The sequence below is a fragment of the Typopeltis vanoorti genome, chromosome 3 (assembly GCF_054136105.1).
Source record: "Typopeltis vanoorti isolate ZY-2024b chromosome 3, IOZ_Tvanoo_1.0, whole genome shotgun sequence".
In the NCBI taxonomy this organism is placed as follows: Eukaryota; Metazoa; Arthropoda; class Arachnida; order Uropygi; family Thelyphonidae; genus Typopeltis; species Typopeltis vanoorti.
This window is the reverse complement of record NC_143551.1, coordinates 174993933-175016823: the sequence shown is the minus strand read 5'-3', so window position 1 is coordinate 175016823 and position 22891 is coordinate 174993933. Positions and strand designations below refer to the sequence as shown.

Here is a 22891-nt window from a genome sequence, read left to right as displayed (position 1 = left end):
ACTAGTTAGCGTTGAACTTAATAATAGTATGAGATGGGAGATAATGTGGAAAACTGAATAACCAATGAATACACATCGCAATAGAAAACAGATGGAATAAAACATAAGAAAAAAACCTACGAATTTAAAAAAAAAGATCAAAACTAAAAAAATCATAACCAGCTGCCAGCTACGTGTTAGCTGAACGACGGTGTACTGACCGTTTCGATAATTTCGTCATCAGATTACAGACAGTGAAATCTAATTACGAGAGTATCGTGTAGATTATGAGAGGTCACGATGTTATTTGGGGGTTTGAGAGTAAGCGGAAGTAATTAATGTTATTTATTAGGCGAGTTATAGGGGGGGAAGAGGGGTGTTCATTCGCGTAATGGCCAGAGATTACGAGCAAGTAATTTGCTTCCATTTTCTTAAAAATCAGTAACTCTCTCTCTACTTCGGGGATATGCTTTAATTTTGTGGCATGTAACCAGTGGTATGCTGGTAATTGTTTAACCTGTTCTTTGAAAAAAAAAAAAACACGTGTGTATACTGCGTATATTTATTGTTGTAAGTTTGACTGATTTTCAACAATCTCGAATACGAGTTTCCCAAAATGAAAAGAATATTCATTTCTTTATTGTAATTTCTATGCAGCCAAATGAGCGCTTTATTCCGTTGCCAATCCGTGGTTGAGATTCAACCATGATGTGACAAACGGAGTTGAGTTGAATTCCAGTCCATTCTTTTGCTAATAAATTTTAAGACTGCACATTTTCGATACGTTACGTTGAAATGAAGGAACACACGATTTTGGACAGAATGGATAGCACAGTCTTAGCTGTTGTGCATATTACCGAAGCAGAAGATATCTTTAAGACATGGGATTTCTTGGTTTAAGGAAGTGGCTAACTACGATTATTTGTACACATTAATAAATTGTATTAATATGACCGAAGAGTCATACAGTACAAACGATAGAAAAAATAAGTTTGTTGCATACTTTTGTATTTATGTAATGACCTCATCCGTTAGGGTCAATTTTAAAAATTGATGGATTGTGCTTTCTCATATTCGGTAGTGGATTGTAATCTGCGTCTGATGGTGTTCAAAAAAACAAAATAGTTTTAGTGTGACATTCTCGTTACCAATATATCATGTGACATCATGGACGCATCTACCATAATAAGAAATCCCAGTGAAGAAGTTCTGAAAGTTGGCTGCTAATGTTTTGTCCCACAGGGCAAATGGGACAGCAAAACCCGTTCGTAAATATTTTCATTTAAAAAAGATGACTGAGATAAAACTAAACGTCCATTATATTAAGATGATTATATTTTAATGCCAGCCTGGTTGGCCGAGTGGTTAGCGCACCGGCTCTCCAATCAACAGGCTTCGAGTTCGCATCCCGCCTTGGGCATTGATGTTTGTGATTCCTTTCAGGTGGGAGATGAATTTCAAGAAGCGGGGCAGTGTGAGACTATCGCCCCTTTAATTGGAAGCCTGAAGCGACGAGAAAAAAGTCCCATGTTTGGTCTCTAGAACAGGGTTTCCGGATATATGTAAAAATATATGCAAGTGATAAAAATAACAAACAAATCCTTAGATCACCCACTCTACAAAATGGATTATGGGTTTGCTAATAACCTTTCGTGTTTTTGATGTTTATGAGATTATTGGTGTATGTTGGAAAACTCACAGCTAGTAATATGCTCGTCTCACGGTACTTGTTGCTTCGATCACAATTTCGACTAACACAGTCCAGCTTACGTAGCAGTGAGTACTGGAACTAGCTTCGGTTCTGTCATGAGATGAATTCGTGAAACTGTCTGAAAGTTGGAAGAACCACAAAGGCGATTTTGTTGAGAAACAAAATTTAATAAAAAATTCAAGGAAAGTATTCCTTAGAGCTCACTTAAATAATTTAAGTGAGCTCTAACTATTACTACCATTATAATATTATCAACAATGCGATAGCATGGATTCCTGACAAAACGACTTCTCATTTATATAATGTTCAAGTATAATATATCATAGGTTTATCGGCCGATAAACTAAACGTCCATAAACATTTTAATATTTTTTATTTTGCTTTATCTCCAGTGTTTAATATTAATGTCATCACTAATAGCGTGACATCACTATTAATTTCCCGGTTTTTTTAATTATAACCAAATTAAAATGGATCTATTGTAGATTAAATGACATCAAAATTAATGTTATTTATGAACATTTAAGCTATTTTATTAATAGTTTAAACAGTGCAACTAAACTTAATGTAGACTACATTAATATAATTAGCGCTGGTCGATCTTCCTCCGATTATTGCAAATAATGAGAGGAAGATCAGACATTGTTTTGGGTTAATCATAAATGAGCCATTAAAACATGTAACTAGATTTCCACTCTATTTAAAAATCATTCGGGAGGAATAACAAAAGTTTAATAATCACCAATATCAAGCCCATCTATCGCATCTCCACGAAGACCGAAGTTGTAGATTTTGCCGTTAACCTGAAGATGGCGTACACACCCTTTGAAACCAATTTTGCTCTGTGTACGATTTTTCACAAGACTGATATTAGGGGATCCTCCGAGATAAAATGGCAATCGAAAGGTAATCCTGGAATATGCACCCTAGACAACGACAAACACAAATGATTGGGGGGAACACTACAAATGTTTGATTAATGAAACTAAATGTGCTTCGAAGTTAAATTTATTTGAAACTGAAGCATTTCGGCTATTGAACGATGGTATGATTATGACAGCGATCATTAATTATTAATATTATATAAAGAAACTGCCGAAAATGAAGTTTTTATATTTAAAATGTGCAAGAAAGGGAATAAAACATGTAATGGTTCTGCATTATACCAATCCTAAATATTTTAGATTATTTGAAACGTAAGCATGCGTCGCATCTATGACATGATATTTACTATCAACATGATAGTAGAATCTCGGTAATACAGTATGAAATAAATAGCGAGTGAATTTTAATATGACAGTCACTGGAAATCCAACGCGTTGATCACCTGCGACCTTCCTTGTATCTGCTGGCCGTTGTTCAGTTTCATCCAGGAATTCCAACCATCTCTGTGAACGAGAGCTTTATTCCAGGAATGCAAGGAGACCGGCTGGTCGCTGCGCAGGATTCCTTCTCCTGTACCGCAATCAAATCTATCAAAGAAGATTAAGAAAAAGGCACAGATGGTTTAAGGAATGATAAAGAAATAGATTATTATTTATTACAGAAATAAGAGATTTGGGTGTAAAGAAATTAGGAGTCAACGAGAATTGAAAAGAAATCAAAACTAAGTTTTAAACTAAGCAGACGCATTAGTTTATAATATGTAAAATGTTTTATTTTATTTCCTATTATATATTATTACATACCATATAATCATAAAATAATGAGTAAAAGTATTAATGTGGATGCTATTTAATCTGTTTATATTCATCAAAGTTATCCAGGTTGGGATATTGAAGCAAATATTCATTAAAGCAAATAATTTGTTTAAATAGTAACTTTGTTACTTAGCAGGGTAAGCAGTTTTTATATTTAATGCTATGAAATCGAAATATTTTCAACAATGCCACGGAATGTTTCCTAGAACTCCCATTATTTACTTCAAAATAAAAATAAAAAATAAACTTCGAAACCAATAATTCACAGTATAATATAAAAATCACGCTGGTCAACTAAGCACTAATAATTTAAAAATATTCACCACGTCGAAATAAAGGTACGAAAACCAATTATTGATACTTTTGCAGAGGCGCATCCCAACAGAGGTCCACTTCATACAAATGGGATTGCGAACAATTGTAAAATTTATACAGCCATGTTCAGGGAGTTAATTTTTTTCGAAATTAAAAGATAAAATAAAGTTGTCCTAAAATATCACGGTCTGGAAAACTGGAGAAAAATTTTAACTAAGTAATATTAGAGACCACTTCTTATTACTTTCCTTACATAGAGAGCTCTTTCTCAATAATGGAGGATCTTGCGCTACCAATTACGACTCATTTATGGCCGTGGAAATAAGTGCAAAACAAGAATAGAAAGTCAACAGAACGTGCACTGCTTGGAAAGAAGTCAACGGACACCGTAGTGCGAGGAACAAACAGACACGGCGCCTACCTTAATAGGACCTCCTCGTAGAATTGCTGCCACAACACGACGGGTGCCTTCCACAAGCTTACGACAGCGATCGATGGGAGTTTTGGATTATTCTTCCTGTGGGCCCGCAATAAGGTCCTGGACTGTTTGGGGGGACGGACGTTCCTCGACCTCACCCGAAGCTTCAGTTCATCCCACAGATGTTCAATAGGGTTGAGATCTGTGGAGGGCAGTCAAATGTGGTGACGTTTATGTCCACAAACCACGCAGTTTCAGCAGCAGCCTTACGACAGTGCATCGTGTTGCGAAAAGAAACAGTTTTGTAGAAACGCCACAAAGTAGGAAGCATTTCGTTGTCGAGGATGTTCAGGTTCCTCTCGGGATTCAATGTTTGTGGCACCGCAAACAGAGGTCGCAGGGAAAACACGACCATACCTTCACACCGCCGCCTACAAAAATCATAGCTGGGGTTATGCACTCTGTTACCGGACATCCGCCACACTCGCATCTGTCCATCTGATCGGAAGAGGGTGTACGGTGATTCGTCGCTCCGTAACACAGCTTTCACGTTCCACTGTACACACTCTTTGCACCACTGAAGACGGCGCTGCATGTTGGTTCTGGTAATACGGGCTGGCATATTGCTGTCCTGCTATAGAAACCCATGCTCTGAACTTCGGTTCCGAATGTTTTGGTGCAGCTTCGTGTTCCAGTCGATGCCTGGAAATTCCAATTCAACGTGTCTGCCGACGAATGGCGGATTTTCCATGTTATCCTTCGTAGCACCTTACGGTCAAGTCCGGTGAGTCGTCCATTGCGGGTAGCACTTGCATTTGACTCCCTGTGCTTCCATCTCGGTATGGTATCACTAACCTGAGATCATCCAACTTGTGAACAATTGCCGAAGAGACAGCATGGCATCCTATCGTAACGTCTCTTTCAAAACCCTTCGATTGCATTCTCGCAGCCATTTCACCCGGACCCGGTTCCACTGACCTGCGAGTATCCCATTCCTCCACTTTCAGTTAATTTCGAAACTTGCTCTCGGAAAAAGGAAAACTTTTATTTCATTCGATTAATTGGTTTATTCTGGGTTGTTCAATTAAAAAAAGATAAAGACGACAAATTAAGTTTATTGCTCTTAAATAAGTTTAGTGATTGGTAATAAGGAAGAACTAAGTGTGGAAGTCTTTATATACTGAGATTTCATGATTGCTACAATTCATCATCAAAGTATTTTGGTTGTTTTGTTTTCTATTTCCACAGTCGATGGGCGGCTGAAACTGAACGCGACCCTTCCTTCATTTCCCGAATGCAAGAACACGGGCAGCTGCTAGTGAACATCCATAGATCGTTCAACACCCCTCGCGAACTAGTTTTTATTATCATCCTTCATCATTTTCTCTACGTTTTGAAACAGCATCCTTTCCATCCCAATTGCGTGTAGACCACGGAGTATAATCCGCGACGGTTCAAGAAAGACATTAGAAATTCCTTTCTTTTCACTAAGCAGTTGCCCCCCCCCCCCCACGGGACTGTCGTGTTACAGGTGTTGAGATCTCTAGTTTGTCTGTTGATATAATACACACACACACACACACACACACATACACACAAAATGTTAAATAAACACGTGTCAATTTATTTAACTGTAATGTTACTCGTAATTATTAATGATTAATTTTAACTATTAAAATGTATAATTATTAAAAGGATGTGGCATGAGAGTTAAGTAGGGGAACACCAGAGAAGAAAACAATTGGGAACCACTATACCAAACGTTCAGTTTTGTTAACTAGGATAAACATACGCATTTAAAATAATTTTCTTCAGAACACTTTCAACGATGCTGAATTTAATTCCGACGAAGATGAAAAACTTCCTTCAACCTCTTCCGGTTTGTCTTCCACTGAGAAACACATTTCCTGTCATTTTGACTTCTGGTTGCTCTAAAAGACGAGGCAATTTGAGTCCATTTATTTAACAGCAATCTTCTTCCGGAAGCCAGAAGATAAAACGGAAGGTGGAAGACGATGGCTCTTAAAAGTCGCTTATGCCGCGTGACAATAAGTGTCAAGTTTCAGCTGAGAAGCACAACGATGTACTCCACCGCCTATTCAGAATTTTAATTACAGCCATCTTTTAAGATCCGCCACCAACAAAAGGATACAGAAGTATTATCTAAAGTACAAGTTTGGTTTATACAAAGAAGAGCCTTAAGAAGGCGACACGGCTATGAGGCACTAATCTCACTTTATAACTTATCACGTGACACGCCGAGAGTCAGCAGCAGAGGCGTTGGAAGCTCTCAAGTTACAAATGGTATGAGAGGTGCCTTGGGATGCCCGCAGAATTTTTCCTGTTAAGAGAGAGAGAAAAAGAAAAAACATATCGTTGAGTTGTTCATAACATAAAAATATCTTCTTCATCTCGTTGATAGAACGAGCAGATAAACAGAACGAGCCAACGTTACATTTTACAGGTGATAAAGGAACAACTTGGGACCTTCCGTATTAACGTTGAATGATGTTAAGAAAAAAATTGCGATATGAATCTTCCAAAGCTCAGTCACGTGGGTACAGACTGTATTACGCACAGACTCCTTACAATTACAGTACGAAATCGAGTTAGGAATTGCGTTGAATGAGTGATATTAGTGGGAGGAAAGAAACTGCTTAAAATATCAAACAACATTCGAGTGTTATTTCCCAAACTAACTTCTTAAAAGAGTTTCCAGGAAAGATCACTCAAGTAGTTTAATGAAAGGAAAGAAATATATTCCGCTTCATCACGTGTTTACGTGAATTAGCGTAATCTACTTCGCGACTGAGTAGAAGTTTTAGACGTCATTAGGATAATATCTAAGATGGTCTGTTTTGCATGCTGTTCGTATTTATTGTGGATTTAAATCCCGTATTAGGGAATATTATGAATGCTTTATGTTCTTGTTGATCAAGGCTGAAGCTTGGAAAAAAACAAAGAAGATAAGTTTCCTCTCTCTCTCTCTTATTAGGACCTTTTATCAACAATTTGTCGATTGATTGACAGCAAGACGTCGCAGTTTCTAGGATGAAAAACGTTTTATCTTCCAGTGAATTCATTTTTGCTTGTGCGAATCCATTAAAATGTGCCTCTCATTTTACCTCTTTTTTTTTTCGAGTGTGCTATAAAGAGATTCCATCGGAATCTCTTTATAGCACACTAAGACGAATTGAAAGGTTTTTAATATACTTGGTTAAAAAGTAAAATATACTTGCCAAGAAATTATATTCTTGTTTTTATGCTCTATCCAAGCGAGTAGTGTCCCATAATGTAAAGGACACATTTTTTCGATGTGTATAATGCTATGCATTATGGGAAAGATCATTACTGATTTCGATCTTTATTGAAGACTCATTCAGTAGGAGCCAGACCCCGGATGATATCAGGGTCGAATTAATGCATAAATAATAAAGCAAATGATGTAAACGCATCGGTCTCTGTACGCAAGTAGCTTAGTCGTGAAGATACTTCACGCCCTTACTTTGTTTGCTTACACCCGGATGAAGGATTAAACATTACTTAAGTTCTTGGCAAGTATAATTCACTGGAAAGACCTGGATTCAAATTCTTTCTACGTATAATGTAACATTGAAATTTTCAATTGAAAATGTGTTAGCTGGTCTTATATGGAGGGCGGTAAGATTTTTCGCCGCAACAAATCAGACAGCCCCGCAGAAGAATACACGAGCGAGTGTCATTAGGTGGCAAACGAACGAGTTCATCGCCCGATGTGAGCTCATCATCTCATTAAGCAATCCCTGCTGGATCCCTCTGATTTTTTCATCCTACAAACAGAAAAACCGACCTGCAAAAATATTCAGCGAAATTCAGCCATGGACATTGGGTGCATCTGCAAGAACTGGAGGTCTAGTTGAGTCTTTTAAGAGATCGGGAACCCTGATCTAAAGAACAGCTTCAATTAAAACGATAACTGGTAAGTTAAGGAACATAAACTAAGAAACCGGAATAACAAACAAAGAAAAAAAGTCCAGGAATGTGTTATTTTAATTCTCTGTCCCTACCACTTTTTCCCAATATTGTACTATATTGCCAATATATAGGCAACTGTAGTGGCACCGTACTAAAATTAATCATAACATCCTATCCTATCCTAATTCCTCTCCTAATTTACGCTCACGCGTAGACATTTTACCGTGTACGCATTCGGAACCGAAATCCTACGGAATAGGTTGGTTACGCCTTATTCCTGGAGTTGCTCTATGTCTGTAGAAGCGTGTGTTCACGGGCCGATTTACTTGTTCTGGGGGATACGAAAAACCCGAGTTTCAGGGTGAAAACCCTACTTTCGTATGATACCGGCTGACTCACCTTTCGTCGAAAGAAACCAGATAAAGGTTTATCACGTCACTGAAGGGAATCGAACCCAGGTCTTTCCGACCCAAGGGAACGTTCCTCAGTCTATACTGACTGAGCTACAGAGGCTCAATCGTAATATACATTATGCAAATCCATAAATGAAAGGTTGTCAAAATATTGCACACGTGGGTGAGCTGAAGTTCGATCATCAACAAACCTTGTTTTACAGACCAAACGATTCTTTTTTTCGCAAACCATTTCAGTCATCAAAAATGTCAGGGCGGTGTTTTCACACCAGGCAATAAAAATCATCGACCATCTAAAACACAAGAAAGCATCTTTATCTGTTTAAAGACAAATATTTCTTTGACAGGGTTTTACGTTCCTTAAAAGTAGAAGCGACACAAAAATTTTGTTTCAATCCCGTGCATCCGAATTTATCAAAAAGCCCTTTATTTTGTTCAAAGGAGAAAAAACGAATCCGTTGATTTGGAAATCCACTCTTAGGAGCTGTTTAATTTGTAACAACACCAACAAAAGTTTTCAAGAAGACACCTGACGGGAGTTATTTATTTTTTAACTGACAATCTGGTGATCTTATTCTGCTTTCTCTTAGATAAGGCGTTTGAAAGAAAGTGGGATGAAAAAGTTATAAAGTAAATGCCAGCCTTTTTTTTTTTTTCGGTTACTCCCGAAATAAGACACCGGGAGGATGTGAACTCATTTCAAGCGCGCTGGATTCATAGTTTTCTTTGGTTTATTGTACGTCATTTTGGTTTTTGTATACTCTCTTATTTCACGGACCACTGACGATTGTATACGTAGGCCGTAGATCCAAAGTATTATTATTATTTTTTATTATTTTCCCAGCCGTGACCTTCCAGGCTAAATTCTCTACGCCATCGAAACGAGATGTTTAAGTGCTTCCGACCTACCGTACGACAGCGTAGATAATTAGGAAAGCGACTTATTCGCTGCAAGTAGTTATTTTCAGCCTGCGGTAAGAATTATAATAATTTAAATGAGACATGATTTAAACAGGGGGATAATATTATCTCCGTGTTTAAATTCTATTAATTCAGAATAAATGGTAAATATGATTTTGCTCTTATACAGGTGTGTAACGTTTGTTTCTTTAAAAAATCATAAATAGTTGGATGAATTTTGTAGCAACTTGGTAAAAACTGTTCCAATATAAGACGCGTTAAATTATATATAAATACGCCTCCACTTAAAATGTAGTGGATATCAATTGGAGTCATGTAGTTTCCAGTAGATGTGTGCATGCAGTGGATATTAAGCGGGTAAAACCTTAGTTGAGATTATGTAAAAGCAGCTAAAGTGGTGAGGCGAGGTGAGTATGTAATGCCTATAAACTGCGTGTGTTCCTTGACCGATTTGTATGTTTTGCAGGATTGGAGGCGAAAGAATTCATCCGATTTCTGTATCAGACTAGTTAATTCGCCTTTAGTTGAAAAGCACTTAGTCTTGGTAGTCGGTTCTCCGAACAAAGAGCATCGTCACAACCTACTACTGCGCTACGGAGTCGAGACTAGAATTGTTTTCCGAGATGCTGTACGCTTAAGATATAGAGATCATTAAGTTCTTATTACAATTAATGCCGTTTTTTCACTGTGTTTACAGACAACGGAGAATGCTCATTGACAAGTGTTTAACGAGAATGGAAAACATTCGCTGAGGGACTCATTTTGGTTTATAAAAAAGTAATCACATTTAGCAAACCTTATGATGTTAGTCTCCAAAGAGTTAAACGCAGGGAACCAATCTCTGATCACTCAATAGTCTAGCAGTGTAATATACACCATCTACTAATAATTGTCCAGGCATTTTAGCAATTTACAATTGATAAGAGCAGGCGAAGCCTAATATCGGGTATGTCCAGCTTTGGCTTTGATCACCTCCTGCACCCTTTGATGGAGGCTTTCCATCAAAGTACGGCAGACATCAGGTGGAATTTGTCTCCATTCCTCCATCAAAGCAACACTGAGTTAAGCGACAGATCGAGGACGTGCTACTCTGGACCTCAATCGCCGCTCCAATTCGTTCCACGGGTGTTCGATGGGGTCGAGACTCTGCGCAGGCAGTCGTTTAACACCCATCTCTTCACACTATTCCATAACAGTTGCAGCTTTGCGGCATGGAGCATTGTTTTCTTGATAGTAACGGGGGTCCTTTCCATGAAAACTCCACAGTGTAGGCAGCACCTGATTATCCAGAATATCAAGGAACTGAGCTGAGCTGCCTTCGTGGAACCACGGACAACGACCGGTGGTCTCACTCCAAACCAGCTGAATGCCCCCCCCCCCACACACACACCACTACTCCTCCACTGTCAAACTTTACTGTGGGTACAACGCACTGTGGAGGCAGCGTTCACCAGGCTGCCTCCACACCCTCACGCTAACATCAGACTGGAAACAGTTGAACCTTGATTCATCGCTCCAAATTACCGTTTCCCACTGGTCAATTGTTCAGTTCACACGCTCTTTAAACCAGACCAGAAAGCCACCTTGTTCGTTGTTGTGATGTTCGGCTTGTGTGCCGCTGCTCTTCCGTGAATGAAACCCAGTAAATAGAGTTCTTTTTCGTACAGCATTACTCCTCACCATGGTGTTACTGGCGCTCTGGAACTCATCACGGATGGTCTGTGCCGATTATAACAGTTTTGCGTGCACACCCATTTTAACACCTCCTGTCCCTGTCAGTCATTTTCGGCGGCCGTCCTTTTCCTGCACTAGTGATGCCAGAACGTCTCCATTTGTTGATCACATCGTCAACCGTTGATTTAGGATGCTCCAGTTGAGCGGCAATGGCACGTATGGATATTCCACCAATGTGACAGCCCACGATGACGCCTCTCTCGAAGTCACCGAGTTCACGTCGTGTTGTCATCCCACCAATATTCAACTGCTGCGATGAAATACCGCTTCCTGCTATTTGTACACCGGTTTTATATAATTAAAAAACCTGGAATGGTCCATAACTTCAAATAATAGGGGTGTCCGTACAATTGAATATTGGTAGACAGTGTCCTTCCACATGGTGTGCGGTGTTCATTGGAGGTATGGTGCAAAGTTAGTCTGGGATTATAATTATATGTTTGGTTAATTGGGTTTTTTTTAAAAAAAAAAAAAAAAAGAAAAAATTCAGTTTGTTTGACAATTAATGTTTTCCAGTCACTTGATTTTCCACTGACTTCGTCCACATTTCGTCTCTATTTATTAAGAAAGTTTAAATCTTTCACAGCAATCCCGGCCCTCTCTTTAACCATTGGATTGTTGGTTCGAATCTCGGTATGGGTGTTTGTCAAAACATACTCTGCACGACCATGATAGCCCTTTGAGTTTAGAGGGCTTGATTGTAAGAATTAAAAAAAAAATTCTTGAAGCCTTTTTTTTTTTGTTGTTGTTTGTTTGTTTTTATGAATGAACCAAAAGCGACGCTCGCGTATTTATCACAACGTTGCCTTGTCTTTTTATGCCTTTTATAAGTTCTGATAACCACGTGTTGCAATCTACAATCACGCAAATCACGGGTTATATTTCGCTGTTTTAAATGAAATGGCCACGTTAGTAAAAGACGCTGGTGGATGAACGCACCGGAATCATCTCTCGTGCTATTTTAGAGTTGCAAGAGTATACTGCATTTGAATTAAATATTAAAAGGATAAACTACTTTGATATCCCTCTGAAATATACAACAACAGTGGAATGAGTTGCCATTCTTTGATTTAAATAAAATTCTCCTGAGTTTTGATTCGATACGTAAGAATACCAGTTTTAATGTCTGTCATCGTACTGTTCCAATTTCAAAGAACATCTTTCGATTCTGTTTTTATTTTCAGATTTGGAAGTTACGCTACAAAATTATTAAGGAGCCTTTAAGGAATTTCGTTTCTATTTATTAAAGTTTACATTACCTTCGTAGTTCGACACGATGAGTCATAAAACACATCGTGTCGAACAAACCCCCTCCCCTACTTAGTTTCTTCGTAAAAGGTAAGAAACTCCACACAAATCCGTCAGCCTCGAGTGGTTAATGGAACAGATGCATTTTCCTATTTAAGAGTGTGTGTGAGACAAAACATTCTACGCTGCCCGGATAAAAACGAGGACGCCACCCTGCAATCAAATGGGAAGGTGAATAGACGAATCAGAGATAAAAATGCAAAAGGATGTGAAAAAAACATCAGATTTCGCGATACTGTTAAATCGCGAACCAAAAGAATCGTACTATTTTTTATTTTTATATTTTTTTTCAGGATAACGATATTGTTGCTTCGTAGGCTTAATAGCAAACGCTTATGACCGACGCTGTATTACTAGCAATCCCATCACTAAACTTCTTATCATTGAGACTAAAGAAGCGGGAGGTGACAGTCCTACGAACTCTCTCTAACCACTGTGAACGTCTCGCTTTAAAGAGTTGGCTTGCGAATCCCGCCGCTGATCCCATGACCTCCGAGGACACATTACGAACGGCCACATGCCAAGCATCATTTGAGAAAATGAAAGATTTTTGAAAAGAAAAGATAAGATAAGAAAGACAGACAGTTAGATATTGCCTTGGACCCACTTCGCAACTTGTATCAGCATAACGATAAATTTGGAAAACCCTCTTTTATTTTCCCTTTATATTCGTTATGACGTATTCTACCACCTCGACAATCAACCGTATGAGTTTATTGTTTTCTCATTTGAGAATGGACATGCGCAGTATTCACATGCATCTCGGCTGCCGAACAAACGTTTTCGTAACAATACTTACAAAAATAGACAAACTCACGTAAATTTAAAAACGAAATTTTATTTTATCAGTTTGCTTTATAAGCTTAAAATTAAAAACGATTCTTTTTATTTTTATTGATTTGCTTAATAAAATACAACAGCTTGCTCTGTCCATGCCATTTATTACGACAGCTTGACATATAGACAAAGAAAACAAACAATAATGTCGGTTATTTTTAAAAAAATACAAACTAAACTTCTTTTTTTTTCAAATTTTACTCGAAGAATGATGCTCTAACTAATTTTCATCACCCGAATATTTATCTATTTTTAGAGAATAGAAAAAAAAGTGTCTAAGAAACTTATGACAACGAATGAGTATGTTACGTGCATTGTCGTTAGTCAAAGCCTACTAAAGTTCCATTCAAAACTTGAGACAGTTCCTATTATTTTAATTTGTTTTAAGACTTTAATGATCGGGAGATGCGATACCATCTGTCGCCAACACCAGACCTCGTCCGCAGTATGATTAATAGCCATTATCTCTAATTCTCGTAGCTGTTATCGTCGTATATCAATATAATTACGGTGTTCTTGTCGAAGTTGAATGAATTCTGTATTAATATATAAAACTTTTTTACTGTCCTGTAATACATCTGTCTTGATAACGTTAAACCTCATTTAATATGCTGCAATTGAGCAAATCTGACAGCGGATAAAAAGAGAGGACACGATAATAGAGGGATTTAAAAATGTAAGGAGAAAACGCGTCGAATGTCTACTGATTTATAAGAAGAAGCACCCGAACATCACATTTTGATAAATGAACGTCAGGATTTGTGAGTGTGGAAAGATTGTACCTGAGAAGACAGAGATTTTTCATAAATCACAGTCTCTTACACACGAAAAGGTTGAAGTTTATAGACGTTGCCATTGGCTGAGCAGAATTTAGATGAATTGTATGCTGTGTTAACTGTAGAGTCCAAATCTAGCATTTGTCACGCTGTTTCAGAGAACAGGATGGTAACACACTGGACTATGGAAATCAACTTAAGTTATATTGTACATAATAATGAAATTAGCATTAATTAAATGAAATTAAGATAACTATTGGAAATCCATAAAATCTAACCGACAGTATCTGTATGGGGAAACATTGAATGATGGCGAAGCTAAAATGCAATTTTAAATGACATAAATTATTTATTTCTGTATTATTAAAAGCCATGTCAATATCGGAAGCACACACACACGCATTCACCAGAGCTCAGTCGGTTACGATGACGCGTTTAGTTGGAAAGACCTGGGTTAAAATCCTATTTAGGACTCGAAGAACCTTTATCGGGGCTTTTTGTAATGAAAAGCGGTCTCGTTGTAGCAGAGTTTTACCCCACTGAAAAGGGTAACAAAACAACAACAAAAAAGGAATAATGAGTAGTTCAAAGACAAAACCAGCGTTTGTTGTATAAGAAGACGAATATATATTAAAAAAAAACAAATAAACTGTGTATAAAATTTAATTTCCTAACCGTCAATGGAGTATATGGGCACGTGTCATTCTTACTTCGTTTTCAAAATGACAGGTGACATCATTTTCCGGGAAAAAAAGCTATTTATTAAGTTAATGTTTTTTCCGAGTAACAGAGCGATGTAAGAACAATCGTTCTAATCGCTTCCGTCTGCAGCAGAGATCAGCACTCCGATGTCCCACTTTTATTCATTACCATAATGAGTAAACATGTCATAATGACTTTGTATAACGAAGATGGACAACGCGCACATTAGCCTGTTGCCGGGCTTTGCATAACAACAAAATAGAGCTAATGAAAGCCTGGAGTTAGGAACTAATAAACTACAACATAAGATGAGCGAAACGCACGCATACGATAGGCTAAGAAACCCACCGTAATTTGATTTATGAAAACGAAAGCTACACGAGGAGAGTTCATTTGGTATCCTCAGATCTCATTAGAGAAAAATCCGGTTGCAGTACAAAATTGCTAGAATGAACGAAAAACATGCGTACAAGATGGAAATGAGTTTGTTGGAATACCTAACAGACCTCGTGTCAGTTGTAAACATTAATTTATCAAATGTGCCTTTCTCAATTATCCCGTTACATAATTCATTGTGATGTCATCGAGATCATCTTATTCTTGCTCAAAAGCAGCTGTGAAAGCTTCCTTTCAGATCTCATCTTTGCAATACAAGTTGTGAAATCCCATCGTTTGACATATTATTGAAATAGCATTAAAATTCATTAATAAGCCATACTGGTGAAACTACAGACGGAATTTTAATTAACCGATCTCACATTAGAGAGAATTGGAGCTGCCTAATTCTTCGAAAGGATCTTAAACTCCAGCGGCAGTTCTTTTTGCACTTCGGCGAGCAATTTTATAATCGAAAGAATAAAACAGAACGTCTGTGGGTTGTACACACTTACCTCATTTCGAGAAATCCTCCATTGAGTATAACAGCCGTGTAGTCGCCCTGCAGATCATTCTTCTCCCCACTGTACAACAGAATCCCCTCGAAAGTTTCGGGTCTGAAATCCAGTTCGAGTCTCATCGACTGTTGGGCGTCTTTTAAAATAGGAAAGCAGAGGTAGGATTCTCCGAGAAATCGCGGAACCTTCAGAGCTGTAAGAAGCGTTACGATTTCGAGTTATTTCTTAACTGTCCACAAAAGTACTCTAATAAGATTAAGACTTAGTACAGGAATGACATGTTGGAAGAGAAGAATTCGGTCGTGTTTCAATCTTTTCAGTTTTAGAGCATTCTGATTTAGTTAGTCGAACTTGGAAGTGCAAAAGGAGTGGAACCTGCAGTTAGCAGAAATTTTAAATTACAGCGCAGATTGTTATATTTTTGTTTTCACGTGACACTCCCATCCACGAATGGTTGTAAGCCTGTAGTATATTAGTGCAGTGGGTGGCTAATGATTTTTCCAATTTTAATTTTTTGCATTTCTTTTTCTGCGTTTCATAATGAAATAAATGCTGAACTGAGGTCTTAAGCAATTGAGTTTTAAAAAGAAATTAAAACTTAGCTGTTATAAACTTCCGTAAGACTTAAATGGATGTGTTGCCTTCAGGTAAAGTTCTTTAAACTTAATTACGATGCTCAATTTTTATAATTTAGGTTTGATTTATTAAACACTAATTCCATTTCGGTGTACTTTATTAATTAATTGCAGTTTCTGTTGTTTTCCATTTATTTCAAGGCAGATTATTTCTCACTGGGGGGGGGGGGCAGACTGTTTTTAACTTTCCCTATGCGAGATAAAAAAAGTCTTCGGCTGTTTTTATAAATTTTTATTATGAATATATTTTTAAACATTCGAGTAGAGTATGAAAATTGTTTCACAGGGAAAATTGAGTGAAATAAAGCAGACTTAAGAACGAACAATTTTGGCAAAAAAAAGACTATTAATACTCCCCACCCATCACACCGCCTCAACTGAGTTTTTCTGTACAGAATCGATTAATGAAAAGTATATCATTAATGTAATATTGATAGAGCTTTAACAAATGCGCATAATTTTGATCACATTACTAAAAAATAACTCCCGCAAGCGATCGGGAGCTGATACGCATCTTTATCGGAGTCGGCATGTTACTGAAGTTTTATAAATCCTGTATTAAGCGTGCACACATGAAATCTTTATAAAATAAGCCTTCCAGTCTGTAATGTGAATTGAAAACTGCTTAAAAGAAGCTGTCAGAACGTTATTCAGAAATTTTCTTCATGGAAAAGTATTAAGTTACTGAAGGAGAACGTCCTCCTTCTATGTGCGCGAACACAAAGGGAGGGACACTTAAGGTAAAGACGTTTTTAACGCCTGCTTCGACACAAAACGCAACTTCGAAAATTTCTAAATATCGATAGAACATACGAAGGGAGGTTCTGGAAAGTTGTGATAAACACCTAGAACAAAAATAATATTAAAGCAATTGATATAATCACAAGAAAATACAATTAGTAGCTTGCATTTTCATATCCGCATTCGTTCTTTCTTGTGGGTACATCTGTTCCTTTAATTCCATTTTTGTTCTAGGTGTTTATCAGAACTTTCCAGACCCACCCCCCTGGGGTATTATATACATGGTACAGAATTTTATAGTCATCCTTGCAGGTAATAAAATAATAGCTACTAAAAAAAAAAAAAAAAAAAAAACGAGTTATCCCCTAAAAGTATACCAATTGGAATACGGAACATATTATTGGTTGGTTGCCCTTAAAATTTGGAAGAGGAATGAAAGATAATTTAAAATATCATTTTAAATTTAAATATAAAATATATTTAAAATATGATTTTAAAACGTTTATCTCTCTCTCTCTAAATCGATATTGTTTCCAAATGCACGTATAACTTTATAAGTCACATACACTATTGAAAATGAAAAACATAAAATGTCTAAACATGCGTTAAATAAAATGCTTTTTTACATTCTTCAACACCCATCTCCTGAGATGAATCTAGATAAAATATTTTTTCCTTTCAGTATTTCTTTAGTCTCGCGAATTTTTTTTCCAGGTTCCTATTTTGGCTTTCAAACTCAAACCAAATACAAAATTGTACTCATTTCGACATCGTTTACTTCCAGGGCACATCAATTTCTCTACCGAAAGCGATACAATACCAAATTAAATAGCTACTGGAAAATGGTGGACTCACCAAGCTCTCAATTTGCATCGAATATGAAAGCAAATTGGCAATGCGATTAGGGATTTCAATCCTGCGAGTCCCAAAAGTTTCTGCACCACCTGGATCGCGAGAATCATCGACTTTTATCTTCGATCGCTGGGATTAGAAGATCCTCGTAACCATCCGTATAGTCCTCACCCGACTTCCATATATTTGACCCGAAGCGCAAATCAAAAATGCATTCAAGACTTCTTGGAGAGCTGGTCAGAAGCATTAAAATGTTGGTAAAGAATTCGCGCTGTTTCTTCAAGATTTCGATGAAACATTTATCACAATATGCGAACACAACGTACAAAATACTCAAGAATGTTTTAAAATTGCTTTTGCATATTCTATTTGTTACTTTTTTTAAAAAAAAAATGTTTGTGGTGGGAGGCGTGCGTGTGTGAAAATGTGGAATTTCTTTCAAACCCAACAAAAGATGATGATCACGTTACAAACGCAGAGCCAGATCCTGAGAGGGCAACATGTGAAAAAGAAAACAGTCGAAGATACGAACGACAACAAAAAATATCATAGGAAGGAAAAATTATAGAACCGCAAACGGTAAAAATAAACATGGAAGTAAATAATCGAAATAAAAGACGATAAATCCCAAAGCGAAAACAGAACGATGATAACAATAGACAACGTAAATTAATGTCAACAGTTGTGACTGCGTGATAGCTCTTCTACGATCGTTTGCTTTCTAATTGAGTTGCGTGCAAACAAAAGAAACGTTTTTAAATCCAAATACTGATAATGTTTATCTTCTGCGACACCGCTTGGATGGGACAAACGAGGTTTCCAAGTATTATTTTTGAAAGAAGATAATGATTTTATAAATATATGATGTAAACAAGGGCGGCTCGTGCATAGGCTGCGAACTGCAGCACCCCCAATTTTGCTCGATATATTCATATATTTATTAATTTATTTATATTTGCTTGTAATATTTAATTTTATCATCAACAATCGAATACAATTCTCTTATTTTGTTAAAAAAATAATAAAAATCCATCTTGTAGCACTTCGGAGGGCGAAGGACGCAAGCAGCACTGTATTTACCGCAGTGTCATATTGTTACGCGCGCAAGCATATGCACGTCATAGCGAGCTATAGTCCGATCACACAAGCGAGAGCTGTCGTTGGCAAACTGCCAAGAAGAGTCAATTCATGTTGAAGGGGAGAAAGAAAGAAGGCGATGTACGAAGTGGTCACCAACACGCGAAATCACGTGCTTTATACGTAAAATGTTGTAACTGTTATACAAGCAAAATAGTGACCACTTTGAAACAACAATAAAAGAGAAGTTAATTTTCCGACGTGTAACAATAAACAACTCATCCCACAAGACGGATTGATTACCCTATTATCGGAATGGATTGTCCTTCTTTTGACATGCGCAGAAGTGTCGAAGGGTCTCGTATCTGTGGGCGTACAGTATTAGCGTAATGCGGCACTGTCCGTCGCGCAGTTCCACTGATGTTTATTGCGCCAGTAGTGGAGTGTTCGTAGTGCTTATAGTGTTTACTCCGTCTCTTTAAATATTTGAACTTTACAATTAAAGGATTTAATTGTAATGTCCAAAAATTGTAAATCCATTCCTTTAATTGAATTAAAGGAATGGATTTTATTTTTAAGTAAATTTGAATTATACTAAACTGTATAATTTTATCAATAATAAACAATAATTTTTCACGTTTAATTTTTTTTAAACAATTTTACCATAATTTTGATATTTTATCCAAACACGAATACACTGTACTTACAGTGTGTATGTAAATTTCGAAAGTTGCAGCACCCCCACGATTTCAAGCCACGAGCCGCCATTGGATATAAATATATATTTTACATCATATTTATAAATTTATATCGTATTTGTAATTATATGATATTTTATAAAAGTATGATTTTATTAATTTGAAGATTGACGTAATCAATAAATAAAATTAATTGTTAATTAATTATTAACCTTAATTAATTATGTTAAATATTGATTATTTGGGGACTCCCTCCCCCCCCCTTCTAAAAAAAAGAAATAATTCATCAAAATTTTCACTTGTAACGAAGTAGCGGTACTGACCAAAACGTTTTAGGAACGACTGATTTATCCACAAAGATTAATAAAGAAAAAAGATCTAAAAAACAAAGAACTGAACTACTGTACAGCAAAACATACAGTTTTTTTTTTTTTAAATCCACAGCTTCATTGTTATTTCAGAATAAGGAACAAAATGCGTGTTTTCGAGTGGTAAAGAAGTGAGGTGAATTCATTTTATGCAAAGGGATGGAAATTGAAATTAGACTGAAGGAGCTAAGGCCAAGTATATGATGTCCGTTGATTGCGTGTTTTCTCTGGCTGATGTCCTTGTTTTGCCGAATGCAAAATCCGAGTCCACAGCAGGGGGAGAAAAAAACTGCTCCTCCGTATGAGATCAACTAAACTTAAAATATTCTTGGCATCCTGGTTCGAACCTAATCTTTTCGAAACCAGACAAGTTTATGCGATATGTCTTCATGTCCTCATCAATGCGATACGGAGGCACTTACAGACAGGAGAAAATAAACTCGTCCAGAACTAATCCGTCTATAGAAGGAAAGAAACGTTGCTTGATATCTTCGAAATAAACAAATAATATCTCAAATAAAATTTTTTAGAACCGGGTTAGGCTGCATTCCACCTGGGACTACAAACTATGGACAAAGGAACACCGAACCAGCCTAGTCGCTTAAAGTTGAAGATTCAGGAACTAAAAGAGTCGCCTATTCCGATGGCACAGTCCCCAAGACCACGGATAAGGAGACAGTAGCAGAAGTTTGTGAATCCATCATATATAGGGTGACCATTGACAGAAGTAATGCAATGGTTCTGGACATATTCGATCCCTTGCCTTACTGTGCACCGTAACAAACCGACAAAATTGGCGCACCGAAATCTTCCTGATGGAAGCATCACCGAAGATGTATAAAATGACGTCTATAGAACGAACACTCCAATAGATTAATGGGTTGGAATTCCTGGAAGTTATTTCCTATGGAATCAATGTCAAGGGAAATAGGGATATTTTTGCAAGCTATAGGAAGTGCTAACAGGATCCCTAAAACTCCATTTTTTTATGGTACAACTAGAAAAACCGTCCATAAAACAATACTATTACATACGAGTGTTCCCAATGAGTAAAACTGACCACTGAATACATCTGAAAATGACGTATGTACAGAAACGTGTCGAATTCATTTTCATTGTTTGCGTAATAATGGCTTAATCGCGCATGGAATAAATTTATTTACATCGGAAACACGATGGAGTATTGGGATCTAAATAATGGATCATCTGACATACGTGATATTCAGCGATCTCTTGTGAATTTCATGCTTTTCTTTTCCTTCGGACATTATTCATTTCTCTGACTCATAGCTACGGAGCTACTTTACCAGTATTAGCTCTACTTTCTGACCCAAAGGATGCGAGTTCGAATCTCAATGCTGGCATGGATGTTTGTGAAAGCGTATTAGGACAAATGTTTTCCTCTACAGTAAGAGAAGACTATCAATCTGCTCAATGAAAGCCAGAAATGGGTTTAAAAAATCATCCTATTCTACCTATAGAGCCTCGGACAAGCTATACACCCAACGTATGTGCTAAATGAGGTTTACAACCTTCAGTGGGTGGAATTCACATACTTTTTTATTGTGTACATATTTTATCTTTCTATCCGATAATTAAAGCAACTAATACTTTACTTACTTTTCTCGCAGTACGTCCCACTGTGCCCAAATGGACAGGAACACCTGCGCGAACCAACCACGCAAGTGCCGCCATTCTGACAGCTGTTATCCGTGCAAGAGATGCTGTTCGACCTACTGGGCAGTGTCGTGATGGTGACTGTGTTGATGGGTTCAAAGGTATCGTAGGATTGCTCGGACAAGGGAGGAGTACTAGAGGTTGATTCCGAACTCGCAACTTGTCGTCTAACTGACTGTAAATGATGTGCTGAGGAAGGGCTTTCCAACCGTCTGGAAATACGATACGCCATTCGTTTATCCGAGTCGTCTGTGATTCTGTCACTGCTGAAAAAGTTAGTAAAAAACTCCATGTCATCCATAGCGTCAGTTCCGTCAATCTTGTACCAGTATCTTTTCCTTCCCCTCATCAAATAATGTGGTTTGAGTTTATAAATCATTCGCCCACTTGGTTTTCTCCCTCTTGATAGATAAAGGATTCTTCCGTGGTTTTCTTTATCAATCCATTCCTCGCTGTCCGACGTATTACTGACCATGCTTGAATTTTCCAAATCGGCAAATCTGGAATTCTCTGTAAAAAAAAAAAAAAAAAGATTATTTGTATTACAACATATTATAACAAATGAAAGCATGCTTAGACACGTGCGCGCTGCTAAAATTAGGAGTGGTGCTATTGTTGCAATCATTGTTCGTAAACGTCATTTCTGTATAATGCAACAATGTAACGCGTGAAATATATAATAATATTATTATTATCCTTTGGCGTGCGCCCAGTGACAGGATTTGATCATTTTAAATTGAGATGCAAAGTTTCATTACCGCTGCATTATGAATGAATTATATTCTATGTTGCTATTTTTAACATTCGACTTTAGTTATGACCATTCAGGAAATGTGATTGAAGATTATTTTTATCGACATATTTTTCTTTTTTTAACGTGAACTTCTATTCTGATATTCCCAATGGAGTTATTGTCATATGTCATTCAATAGCGCGCAGGAGAATGTATAACTAACTGGAATATTCAATTAAGCTCCTGCCTATGAAGTGCTCGTCTGTCATTTTGTGGCATTCATTTTCCTACCGACTCTCCATTCTTATTGTAGGAAATTAAAAGTCAGGGATTCTTTTTTTTCCAACTCGGAAGTTATCAATCATAATTTGTTGAATAAAATACGGAGTAGGCAGATGTCGTTAGTAATTTCCTCGCTATTAAACGTTATTCGATAATAGTTTACAAAA

At 37.2% G+C, this 22891-nt stretch overlaps 1 protein-coding gene across 1 annotated transcript in view; it reads right to left on the bottom strand.

Annotated features, from left to right (window-relative positions):
- LOC150108756 (pikachurin-like) overlaps nucleotides 1–22891 on the bottom strand; it is a 172548-nt gene that overhangs the window by 39443 nt on the left and 110214 nt on the right. Inside the window, exons 3-6 of the mRNA XM_090390518.1 lie at nucleotides 21653–22219; nucleotides 15659–15854; nucleotides 3018–3162; nucleotides 2433–2616 (exon numbers count right to left, since the gene is read on the bottom strand). Coding sequence (XP_090246644.1) covers nucleotides 2433–2616; nucleotides 3018–3162; nucleotides 15659–15854; nucleotides 21653–22219 — 1092 coding nt within the window. The remainder of the gene's footprint in view (nucleotides 1–2432; nucleotides 2617–3017; nucleotides 3163–15658; nucleotides 15855–21652; nucleotides 22220–22891) is intronic.